The sequence below is a fragment of the Arachis hypogaea genome, chromosome 10 (genome assembly GCF_003086295.3).
Source record: "Arachis hypogaea cultivar Tifrunner chromosome 10, arahy.Tifrunner.gnm2.J5K5, whole genome shotgun sequence".
Classification (NCBI taxonomy): Eukaryota; Viridiplantae; Streptophyta; class Magnoliopsida; order Fabales; family Fabaceae; genus Arachis; species Arachis hypogaea.
In genome coordinates, this window is record NC_092045.1 from 97505045 (window position 1) to 97516841 (window position 11797).

The 11797-nt window shown below is 31.7% G+C and overlaps 2 protein-coding genes across 24 annotated transcripts; both read left to right on the forward strand.

Annotated features, from left to right (window-relative positions):
• Nucleotides 1–445: 445 nt before the first annotated feature.
• On the forward strand, nucleotides 446–5860 carry LOC112716059 (guanine nucleotide-binding protein alpha-1 subunit). Of its 23 annotated transcripts, none has more exons than XM_025767911.2 (15): nucleotides 446–788; nucleotides 1680–1894; nucleotides 2001–2068; nucleotides 2166–2238; nucleotides 2499–2536; nucleotides 2637–2726; nucleotides 2889–2966; nucleotides 3063–3170; nucleotides 3261–3362; nucleotides 3776–3831; nucleotides 4396–4530; nucleotides 4813–4906; nucleotides 5033–5092; nucleotides 5184–5263; nucleotides 5353–5860. In XM_025767911.2, exons 3-15 carry the CDS (start codon nucleotides 2006–2008, stop codon nucleotides 5528–5530), a joined length of 1155 nt encoding a protein of 384 aa, XP_025623696.1. In that variant the 5' UTR covers nucleotides 446–788; nucleotides 1680–1894; nucleotides 2001–2005; the 3' UTR covers nucleotides 5531–5860. The 23 variants fall into 23 exon arrangements, with proteins under 23 accessions (XP_025623696.1, XP_025623697.1, XP_072061275.1 ...); XM_025767912.3 differs by having other exon boundaries at nucleotides 1737–1894; XM_072205170.1 differs by having other exon boundaries at nucleotides 631–788; nucleotides 1707–1894.
• Nucleotides 5861–6697: 837 nt separating this feature from the next.
• LOC112718316 (endoglucanase 16) lies at nucleotides 6698–9109 on the forward strand. Its single transcript, XM_025770108.3, has 8 exons — nucleotides 6698–7248; nucleotides 7325–7537; nucleotides 7632–7832; nucleotides 7911–7988; nucleotides 8074–8223; nucleotides 8319–8427; nucleotides 8507–8670; nucleotides 8773–9109. Exons 1-8 carry the CDS (start codon nucleotides 6937–6939, stop codon nucleotides 9094–9096), a joined length of 1551 nt encoding a protein of 516 aa, XP_025625893.1. The 5' UTR covers nucleotides 6698–6936; the 3' UTR covers nucleotides 9097–9109.
• Nucleotides 9110–11797: the final 2688 nt, after the last annotated feature.

An 11797-nucleotide genomic window follows, 5' to 3' on the forward strand; every position in this document is an offset into this window, starting at 1 on the left:
TTTATTAATTTGAAGTTACGTTACATTCTTCAATTTATAAGGATGATTTTATTGAGTTTGTCCAAAACGTGAAAAGTGGACGGTTGAGATGGTTTGATTGAGACGCTAATGTGCATCCAAGTGTTGCTATTTTCAGATCCAACTCTTCTTGGAGAATTAGATTTGGCCCACCCATGGACCCCTTTATTTTCTACTAATGACATGACACAATTACCAAATACCTCATTTAATTTCTTTTCTTCCGAATAAAGCATTTTATGTTATGCAGTTAAATACTAAGTTAAGGACCATAGATTAATTTTAGTGCCTCATCCAATGGTCCAAACTATAATGACCAGTCCTGTGCTATTTTCTGCAAGGTTCAGTATGAAACAGACCCCTTTCTATCTTTTTCTTTAATCTCATATTTCGTATATATTTAATTTAAGTCTGTATTCATCTCTGTATCACTATGCCCATTAGTTATTACCCGCACCGTTACAACTTACAACATGCGTTTTATTATTATATTATATGCGCCATTGTTACCTTAATTTAACCAACATTAATTATTAATAATTAATAATATTGTTAATATTATTATTATACCATAGTAGGATAGAACTAGAATACTATATCTTCCCCCACATTAGAACAACATTGCTGAACTTGCTTTCTGCTTTCTAATTTTCACTTCTTCACACTTCACTCTTCACACTTCACACCTCACAAATCCACCAAATCTAGGAGCATATTCCAGCTCCACCACAAAACCCTGCAAAAAGAAACCCACTTTTGATTCTTTTCAGGTACCCATTCTCTTCTTCTGTTGCATTCCTAATTCAAGATCTTTTATTTATGGAGTTTGGAGGATTTTTTGTTCAGGAGATCTCTGTATTTGGTGTTAAACATGCAGATCGAGATGCGCATATATGCTACTTTATTATTATTATTTTCTTTTTCTTTGTTTATTTCACTTTTTATTTTTCTCTTCATATTTTCTCTCTGTGTGTGTGTGTTTTACATTTGATTTCTTTGACAGTTTTCTACTATGTTATTCTCCTTTTGATGTGAACTCCCCTTTGAGGTGATTGTACTCTCAATACTCGTGCTTTTTCTTTGTACTTCAACTGCAAAAAAATGTTCCTTGCTCAGTGAGGAGGGAATCATCATTCAAGGCTTGAAATGATTAGTTTCTTTCTGTCCAGCTAGTATTGCTTAGCTGATAAAAAAATATTAAACTAAAAAAAATGGAGCTTTATGATGCTGTTTTTTCTATGTGCTGATGGGGTCTAGCTGTGTGGTAAACCCCAAGTCATAGGTAGGTAACAAAAAGGTCTTAAGCAAAAGAAATAAAAAAAAAATTCAAGTTGTAGATACTGGTGCACAGGGCAAATTGTAAATTGAACTTTAGTCATTCATGCGTAGTTCATGATTAGATCACTATTTTTCTCCATATGCTGCATAGAGATTAGGATATTCAATACAGCACCTTAATCAAGTAACTTGGAAGAGAATGATGCTAAACCTTGGATATGATTTGGAAAATATTTTTGGCTAAGAGTGTATTTTGGTGGTAATTTGCAAATTATGGTTTGATTCAACGACCATTTTTTATTTTTTGATTTTGTTTGGGGGGAGGGGGACTTAAAATTTAACTGAATGTGATTTTGACAATACATGTTTTGATGTTTTGAAAGACAAAACAAACACATACTTCGATGCAGATTTTGATTCAACCTGTTCTTGCTGTCCAGCTGTACCCTTAAGTCTGTTTTGATTTATGTGCCATGGCAAGTTGCATGGAGGTATCAGCATATGAATTGGCCTAAGATTTTCCACTGGAAGGGAGAGGGGTTGGGGAGGAACCTGCTTGTGTTTGTATGCTCCTGACACTGTTCTAGTTCCTTGTTAGGTGAACTCAAGCTCACTACTTGACATATGCATTATAAAAGGGCATTGAAACACTGATTTCTGGTGGAGCTTGACTAGTGCATCTTCTATGCTATCTTTTGTAACAGAACATATGGGGTCACTCTGCAGCAAGAATCGTCGTTATAATGATGCCGAGGCTGAAGAAAATGCACAGGTTCGCTTTTCTTGAAAAATTGCATACTACGTAGGCCACAGATAATTGTAAACATTAAAATGAGATCTAATTTGATAAAGCTGTTGTGCTTTTGCAGGCTGCAGAAATTGAGAGAAGAATAGAATTAGAAACAAAGGCTGAAAAGCATATTCAGAAACTTCTACTACTAGGTTTGTTTCATTTGGGTCAGCTTTCCCTTTATATCACAGTTGTGTTATTGTATATACTCCACATATAAGTTCCCAAGCATAAAATTAGTCAAGGGTTGAAACTCCTAGAAGGACTTGGAATCTAACATTACTTCAGTTGTGATGTTGTCAAGAGCAGAAATAATCATATATGACACAATCTGTTACAACCTGCATGCTTTTGTTGATGTTATCTTTTGTGGATTTACATAAATAAACGAATCGATTTCTCTGTTATTTAGGTGCTGGAGAGTCAGGGAAGTCTACAATCTTTAAGCAGGCAAGAAATTGCTTGTTCTCTACAGCTTCTTAGGATAATATATGATTGCTAGGTAACCTTATATTGAGTGCTGACATTGCCTGATGGTTGAAATATGCAGATAAAACTTTTGTTTCAAACGGGCTTTGATGAGGCAGAGCTAAAAAGCTACATACCAGTCATTCATGCTAATGTGTATCAGACAATAAAAGTACGCAATACTTGAAAGGGTGTGTTGATTATTTTTCTTTTAAAAATACATAGAGCTTAATAGTGCCACCATAGTTTCAACAAAAAGTTAAATGTGAGTTGAGTTTTATTGGATATATTTGAGAAAATGGTTCCTTAGATTGTGCTTAACATGTTTAAACAGCTACTGCATGATGGGGCGAAGGAGTTAGCTCAGAATGATATAGATTCTTCAAAGTATTTGATATCCAGTGAGAAGCAGGTAGTTATTTAGGTCTCTTTTCTGAAGCATCTGTTGCAGTTGTCTAACTTGTATATCAAAAGTCTTGTTATTTAAAAGAGATTGATTTTATGACAGGGTATCGGTGAGAAACTCTCGGAAATTGGAGGCAGGCTCGATTACCCACTTCTCACCAAGGAGCTTGCAAAGGAAATAGAGACTCTCTGGGAGGATGCTGCAATTCAGGTGGCTCTATTGCACACTTTGATTGTGTTGCCTTTGGTATTTCTCTCATCAATAACTTGGTATTTATGTCAAACATTTTACTTGCTGTAGGAAACATATGCCCGTGGTAATGAACTTCAAGTTCCAGATTGTACCCATTATTTCATGGAAAATTTGCAGAGGCTGGCTGATGCAAACTATGTTCCAACAAAGGTATCCAAGATTGGTTTTTCATTCTTTCTTCTGTTGTTACTGTAATGTGTTTTATTTTCTCTTAGTATACTACAAACCTTTCTTTTCTATTTGGGCTATGTGTATTAAATGTTCCAAGTATGACAAAATTGTAGATCATGTTTTGTTAATAACCATATTAATGATCATATATTGCTTTATTCATCACAAATCTGATCAGCAGTTACCTCTGTTTGCTGTCCTTAGCTTGTTTTTATCAATGATTCAATTTAACTTTCTAGTAGTGGCAAGCATATTCATATTGTCAATTGTGATGCTGCAAAAGTTACCTGATATGTAGTCACCACACCAAGCACACTATATTTTTTTCTTTTATAGAACCGTCAATATGAAATTGTTGTAAAATACCTCATATTTCTTTCACTATTATACAGGAGGATGTTCTGTATGCAAGAGTTCGTACAACAGGTGTTGTGGAAATCCAGTTCAGGTGAACATACTGACCTGAAATGATAGTCAAATGCTTATTTCTGACCCTCCCTTATACTGGATTGAAGATTTTTATATGCTGAGTAGTGCTGTATATTTGCTCATTATTAACCAACTTAGAATGAAGGCATAAATCGTAGTTTCAAACAAATGCATTATTCAGTCTTTAGTCTCACTAGTTACTCTTCATATATAAATTCTCAGCAGTCTCTGAAGGGGACAATAAATTAGATTCTACATTTACTGAGTGCAATTCCTTGGTTATGAATTATAGCTTTTGGAATATTAACCCTTTAGCTTGATTCCTGTTGCTTGAGCTTATATAGAAACAATGTTGTAGAATCTTGGTACCTATTACTTTTTCTCTCTACCTATTACTAATAAGTATTCACAACATTAGATTGAGACAAGTGTTATTCAGTCTTGGCATGTATGTGTGCGCATGAAGGCAGTTGTGCTCTTGTTGGTTACTTATTATTTATAATGTCATGTTGCTTTTTCTCAAATCTTAATCTGGTTTAGAGATCGGAACAACTTGATTGGTATGTCTGTGCTATTTTGACAGCCCTGTTGGAGAAAACAAGAAAAGTGGTGAGGTCTATAGACTCTTTGATGTTGGGGGCCAGAGAAATGAAAGGAGAAAATGGATCCATCTTTTTGAAGGAGTTTCAGCTGTAATATTCTGTGCTGCTATTAGCGAGTATGGTTTACCAATTGTTTGCGTATATTAATATGATTACAAAATAATGTAATTTTAGCTGCATAACTTAGTTATGAGTATACACCTTCTATGAGTTATCATCTTGCACTTAAAAGCACTTACCAATTACTTGAAAGCGATGAATAAGGGAAACTCGTTCTAGTGCTGTAGGTAAGGATTTAGCATGTTTGGTGTTAGTAATGTTAAAGAGTTTGGTGTGTAATAACTGATAATTAACAGGTGTGTGAAGCTACTATGGTCTTGACATGATATTTGCTTCAGGTATGATCAAACGCTTTTTGAGGATGAGAACAGAAACAGAATGATGGAGACTAAGGAACTTTTTGAGTGGGTCCTTAAGCAGCCATGTTTTGAGGTTTCATTCCATACTACCTTTTTTTTATATATATTATTTATACTTATGGAAAATAAAGAACTGATGATAACAATTAATGTTTGCATCTGTCAATGAATAATAACACCCCTTCCATTCTATGCACAGAAAACATCCTTCATGTTATTTTTAAACAAGTTCGACATATTCGAGAAGAAGATCCTGAAGGTAAGAACCTCCGGACATTGTACAATGCACACCTTTTTATTGGTCGAAGCTGTCGTCATTTCGGTCTAATACAGTGTCTTTCATTGTTCAGGTCCCACTCAATGTATGTGAATGGTTCAAAGATTATCAGCCAGTTTCTACAGGGAAGCAAGAGATTGAGCATGCATATGAGTAAGCAACTTATTATCATTCCAAATTCTGCATTATTACCTATTACTTCAAGCTTTCTTCTTAGTTGTGTTTATAAACTACCTCTGCAGGTTTGTGAAGAAGAAGTTTGAAGAGTTATATTTCCAGAGCACTGCTCCTGACCACGTGGATCGCGTCTTCAAGGTCTATAGGACGACTGCCCTTGATCAAAAGCTTGTAAAGAAGACTTTCAAGCTTGTCGACGAGACATTGAGGCGGAGGAATCTCTTTGAAGCTGGTTTATTGTGACCATGGAAGACAATATGTCAGTGAGAGATGAAACATATTTTTACATTGAAGAGGTTATCAGATTTTGGGTACATTAGAGGTTTGGGTATACCACAGTATTTAAAATCCATTTGTTGATTTTGTGTCTCAGTAAAATGCTGTTGAGTTGAGTGAGGTGGATATTGGTGAAAATGGCCCTTCTCAAATACTTGATCACCATTTCCATCATCATCTTTAGAAGGAAAAATTTGTTGTGCTTGAAGTTTTCAGAATGACATCATGATTTGTGATTATCCTCTTGTTTGTTATTATTATTATTATTATTGAAAGTAACCCATGATATTTTTCATATTTTATATCCATTATTTGTTTTTTTTATTATGGGGTTTTGCCTGTGCTTTGAACTTGTCATGTCAATATGTCATGTTTTGAATTGTAATATTTGGAAGAGTTTTTTATTCTTACAATCATTTTGAACACTTGCACGAAACCGAATAGCTTTCGGCCCATGCTAACTGGAATTGTTGTCTAGATGAGATGCATTTCTATGGTTGACTTGACTGGAACTATCTCTCAACATGAACAAGATATAATGATGAGAGCGTGAAAATTTGCACTATACTTTTGTACAAGAATATTATGGATGGGATTGTTTAGGAAAATGATAATGTCTTTTTTTTTTCCAGTAGATTTATACAAATATATAATTTAAAAATAATTATGTAAGGAGTGATAAAAAAATAAGAGTAATGTTATAATTTTTTTTTCAAATTTTAACCTATGATTATGATTTCGGAAATAATTTCAATGCTAGTCAATTATATTTGTAAATATAAAACTAGGTAATTGTTCGTATTATTTTTGTATAAAAATAATAAATTAAAGTTTTTAAATAATTTGACATATTTGATTAAATATAATTTAATAATTTTAATTATTTTTACGACTGCACATAAGTTTTCGTTATAAAAATGTGAAGAGAACAAAGCTGCCGTGGTTATTTACTAAATAAAGAATCATATGACTAATCTTAGGTAAGAATATGGTAAAGCCTGCAAGCTAATAGAAATTGAAGTTGAAATAAACCGTTGGCTTCACCAAGAAATTTAGGGAACGATGGTTTAGTTTGTTGATTTGGGCACCGCATGTTAAGAATAGTATAATGTGTAAATTGGGTTCATTCAGGAGGTTGTAAACTACTCTCACCCAAAAACCAAAAGCCTTAACCCCTCTTTCTCTCACAACCATCCCCTACTTTTCTTTCCATCAATTAGCACAAACAAAAAAACAAACTCCCCCATCACTTTTCCCGCCAAACACAAACTAAATCAGTTATTCCACTTCTTGGTTCATTGTGAACACAACAACTGAAACAAGTTTGTTTTTTTCTTCACATATAAAGTCCAACCCTTAACCCTAAGTGCTTCATGCAAAGAAACAAGTCACTTTGTGTTTGCCCCATTTTGAGTACTCTTCAATCTAGTGTCTTATTCGTGATGGGTAGCAGTACTACTACACAAAGATCACATTGTTGGCATTATTGGGGCATCATTGTAGCATGGCTTACATTGTTGGAAATGAAGATGATGGTGCATTATGTGAATGGTGAACTCAATTACAAGGAGGCTCTCACCAAGTCATTAATATTTCTAGAGGCACAAAGATCAGGAAAACTCCCTTCCAATAACAGGGTACCTTGGAGGGAAGACTCAGCCCTAGATGATGGAAAACTAGCTAATGTATGTGTAACTATAATGCATCTCCAATACAAACATAGAAAAGTAATAATAATATATTTATTTATTATGTACGTAGGTGGACCTTGTTGGAGGTTACTATGATGCTGGGGATAATGTAAAATATGGCCTCCCAATGGCTTTTACTATTACAACCCTATCATGGGCTGCAATTTTTTACAAATCAGAATTAGAAGCTACAAAGGAAATGGGGAATGTTCATGATGCCATTAGATGGGGCACTGATTATTTTCTCAAAGCTAGTTCTAGACGCAAAAGATTATATGTCCAGGTATATATATCTAAGCAGAGCCTTATAACGCAATAATTAATGTTTTTTCAAATAAAAAGTTGCAATATATGTATATATTATTATTATTTTTCAGGTAGGGGACCCGGAAGAGGATCACCATTGTTGGGTTCGACCGGAAAATATGAAGACAAAAAGAACGGTTTTGAAGATTGATAGTAACACGCCAGGGACTGAGATTGCAGCTGAAACCGCCGCGGCAATGGCGGCTGCTTCTATCGTTTTTAGGGACTCTGATCGTAAATATTCACATAGTCTCCTAAACAAAGCGAAATCGGTATGTTACAATGTTTTGTTATATATAATTAAACACAATCATGCTCTTATTTTAATTTGTATCTTATTTTATTGGCAGCTTTTTGTGTTTTCGAAATCACACAAAGGAACCTATGATGGAGAGTGTCCCTTCTACTGCTCTTACTCAGGCTATAATGTAATAATTTCCTATCAATCTTATCTAGTGAATGTTATATATATACGATGATGTGGTTGTTTATAATAATTATTGGATAATACAGGATGAACTTATGTGGGCAGCAACATGGTTATACATGGCTACGAGGAAGCCTGCGTATTTGAAGTACATAGAAGAAGAATCGATAAGTGCTAGCGTAACAGAATTTAATTGGGATCTTAAATATGCAGGAGCCCAAATCCTTCTTACCAAGGTTAACTAGTTCTTTATTTATTTATGAAAAAGTGTTTTAGTTAATTGGTGTGTATCTTATTAATTAACACCACGTGTGTTGGTGTTGCTCCTCAGTTACATTTTGAAGGAACAAAGAATTTGGACACATTCAAAGTTCATGCCGAAAGTTTCATATGTTCAGTTCATCCGGAAAGTCCCTATCATCAAATTAACTTATCCCCTGGTTAGTAATATTAATATTAATACCAATGGCTTCTCTTCTATATGTATGAATGTTTTAATATAAGTAAATATATATATAGGTGGGTTCGTTCATTTGAGAGATGGTGCCAACACACAATATGCTACCGGGGCAGCATTGTTGTTCACTGTGTATGGTGATTTGCTTGCCAAACATAAACAGAAAATCACTTGCGGAGACAAACAATTTGATCCCTCTCACCTCCTCTCCTTTGCTAAGATACAAGTTAGTTTTATCATTATTATTATTATTGAGTTCCTTTCTTTTTCTTGAACTAATATTATGTTCTATTTTATTGTGTTTGAGCTCTTTTTTCTATTACTGCAGATGGATTATATACTAGGGAAGAACCCTGAAGGAAGATCATACATGGTAGGGTTTGGGAAGAACCCACCAACACAAGCTCACCATAGAGGTGCATCCATGCAAAAGTTGCCAAAGGATGAAGAAGTAAACTGTCCCACGAGCTTCTCAAAATGGTTGAATAAAGACCAACCTAACCCCAATGAGCTCACCGGTGCTATTCTTGGTGGACCTGACGGCAATGACAAGTTCAAAGACAAGCGTTGGGAATCTGTTTACACTGAGCCATGCACATACATTAATTCTCTAGCAGTTGGACCTTTAGCCAAGCTTGCATCTTTGTCTTAATAAAAGTCTTAGTTACTCATAATTTGGTTGGAATGCTAAAAATTAGAATTCATAAGAATTGAATTCTTTTTCTTGTTTTAAAACCACTAAAAATGAATGATACAAATTTCTTTGAGAATTTTAATTTTAACTTTTTTTTATTTATAAAATAGATAAAAAAAAATGAATTTCAAATTAATTCCCACGCCCTTTAAATTTAGTCTTAATTTGATAATATTTTTATTTTTCAAAAATAATTTATAAAAATTAGCTTTCTAAAAGTTATAGCATATGTGTTTAGTGAATTAAATTATAAATGACTTTTAATAAGCACAAATAACAACAATTGTATTTAATAAAATACTATTTAAAATTAAAAAATATTATAATAGACATTAATATAAGAATTAAATTTACATATTAATTAATGTATGAAATTATATTAGACTCTTTAGTTTTGATAAACACAAACCAACTTTAAGAAATTCTCTCTTATGTGCTTTTAAAAGCACCTCTAACTTTTAAAACTGCAAGCACAAAATATGTGACTCTTTCGATTTACTAAACACAAAAAGAGATATTTGTACTCTTGAAAAGCACAAATACCTTTTCGAAAAACTTTATTAAATCAAACCTTAATATGTCAAATATAAAAAATATCCTTATTTACAAATAATAAACTTTTTTTTTCAAAAATAAAATTATAAAAAAAATTAATTCATATAAAAATTATTCTAAATTAAAAATTGAATTCTATCCTATTAATATATTATATATTGGGTAAAATAAGATTAAGAAGATGACAAAATTTTATATTTGTTTTGGTTCCAAGTCACGATTAAATCATTTTTTTAGAGATATCTGTCCCCATATTTAATTATTATAGGATTGATGACAATACTCTCTCAAAATATAATGAAACCAATGAATTTCTTAGTTAGCAATAATAAAAATTCTTAACTCTCTTAAACAAGAAAAACTCTCAATAGTTAAAATACATACTTAATTAGTGTGTTTTTAATAGTGGACAAGAATTTATTTATATATATTACACACAACAATTATAATTTTATTATCAATAGATACAATATTTCAAATATATACCACTTTTAAAGAGTTGAATCCTTTTAATTAAAGGTATAATTTTTTAAACATACACTATTTTTAAAAATTTGTGTCTCTTTAGTCAAATGGTATTATATATCGTTATTATTATTGACAATATATAAATCGCTAATAACCATTTATTAATAATAATATTAATAATATTAAATTTGTAAATACTTTTTATTATAGTTATTTTAAATGATAGAATTAAATTTAAAATAAAAATATTATTTTCTTAAAAAGAATAATTTTTTTTTCTCGTATTAAATGATTTCAGACAAACTCTTACTTTACCACATATATAGCTAGATCCATATAGTTTGTATAGTTATTAATGTTTTAAGTATTTGGCATATATGATAAGATATGGTGATAATTAGTTAGATTAGATAATAGATATGGGTTTGTGTTTGCATGTGACGATAATGCTGAGTTGTAAAGTTGTAATGTATATTAAGTGTAAACACCTCCCTATTAGATGAATTTTGCTAACAATTGATTATGAGTAATAAACCATGACAAATAAAAGTGATTAATTTCTGAATTTGTGAAAATTATTTCTGCTGGCAGGGTCTCTGCAGAAGCCAATTAACATGCTGGCATTATTCAAGAATATTATGTAATTATGTTAGAGTATTAGTGAAATTTTCTTATGGGACCAATTCGTATACATTATATTCCTCTATTAATTACTAGTAAATAATTTCAACAAAGATAACAATGACTTCCTTCGCAGGGGTGTAAGCGATGATCGTCCTTGTTAGTTGAGAATACAAAATAGTCACTCTCATTCTGAAATAAGATTGAAAGAACATTTCTGGTGTATTTATTTGCAATAAGAATAATGAATTTTATACTCGTGTATATAATAAAAAAAGTTTTCATTCATTGTGTTGTCACATTCTTCTTTACCGGGTGATATATATATATATATATATATATATATATATATATATATATATATATATATATATGTAAAATTTAGGGCAATTTACCATTTTAAAATAATTGAGAGAAACCTTTACCAGATTACAATAATTGAAAAGTTCATACCTTTGTCTTGTTTTATTTTATATAGAAACCGTGGGAGCTTATCACGGTTTCTAAATGAACATAAACCGTGTCTGCTAGCCAATTTTTATGTTGAAAAACATTTGAATGTAAACCGTGGAAGGCAGCCACGGTTTATGAAGAAGATTTTGTGTGCATAAAACTTTGGAGGCAGCCACGGTTTATGCATGAGCGGTTATGTGAAGTAGGGTGGCTGAGAGAGAATCCGAGAATCTTTGTGGTTTATGAAATCAGCAAACTTATTTACGTTTTAATACGATTTGAATTGTATTAGTATATTTTTATTTTTTAATCAATTTAATTTTATATAAATAATTAGAATTTTAAATTATAAATTTTGTATTAGTTTGTAATTTAAAATTTAAATAGACATAATTTAAATTAATTATTTATAAAATTGTATGTATTCGTATTATTGTACTTATATGATTTATTTTTACTATTGTATTCATATGATTAATTATATTTATTCGATTTTAAAAAAAATAACAGTTACTAATTTTTAACTAACAAATAAATACATTTATATTATTTTTAAATTAAA

Coding starts and splice junctions, on each gene's coding strand:
- LOC112716059 (XM_025767909.3), top strand. CDS start 1,982: ATGCTATCTTTTGTAACAGAACATATGGGGTCACTCTGCAGCAAGAAT. Junction 3,832..4,395: donor GTTGTGGAAATCCAGTTCAG/GTGAACATACTG, acceptor CTATTTTGACAG/CCCTGTTGGAGAAAACAAGA. Junction 5,093..5,183: donor TCGAGAAGAAGATCCTGAAG/GTAAGAACCTCC, acceptor TTCATTGTTCAG/GTCCCACTCAATGTATGTGA.
- LOC112718316 (XM_025770108.3), top strand. CDS start 6,937: ATGCAAAGAAACAAGTCACTTTGTGTTTGCCCCATTTTGAGTACTCTT. Junction 7,249..7,324: donor ATGATGGAAAACTAGCTAAT/GTATGTGTAACT, acceptor TTATGTACGTAG/GTGGACCTTGTTGGAGGTTA. Junction 8,428..8,506: donor TCAAATTAACTTATCCCCTG/GTTAGTAATATT, acceptor ATATATATATAG/GTGGGTTCGTTCATTTGAGA.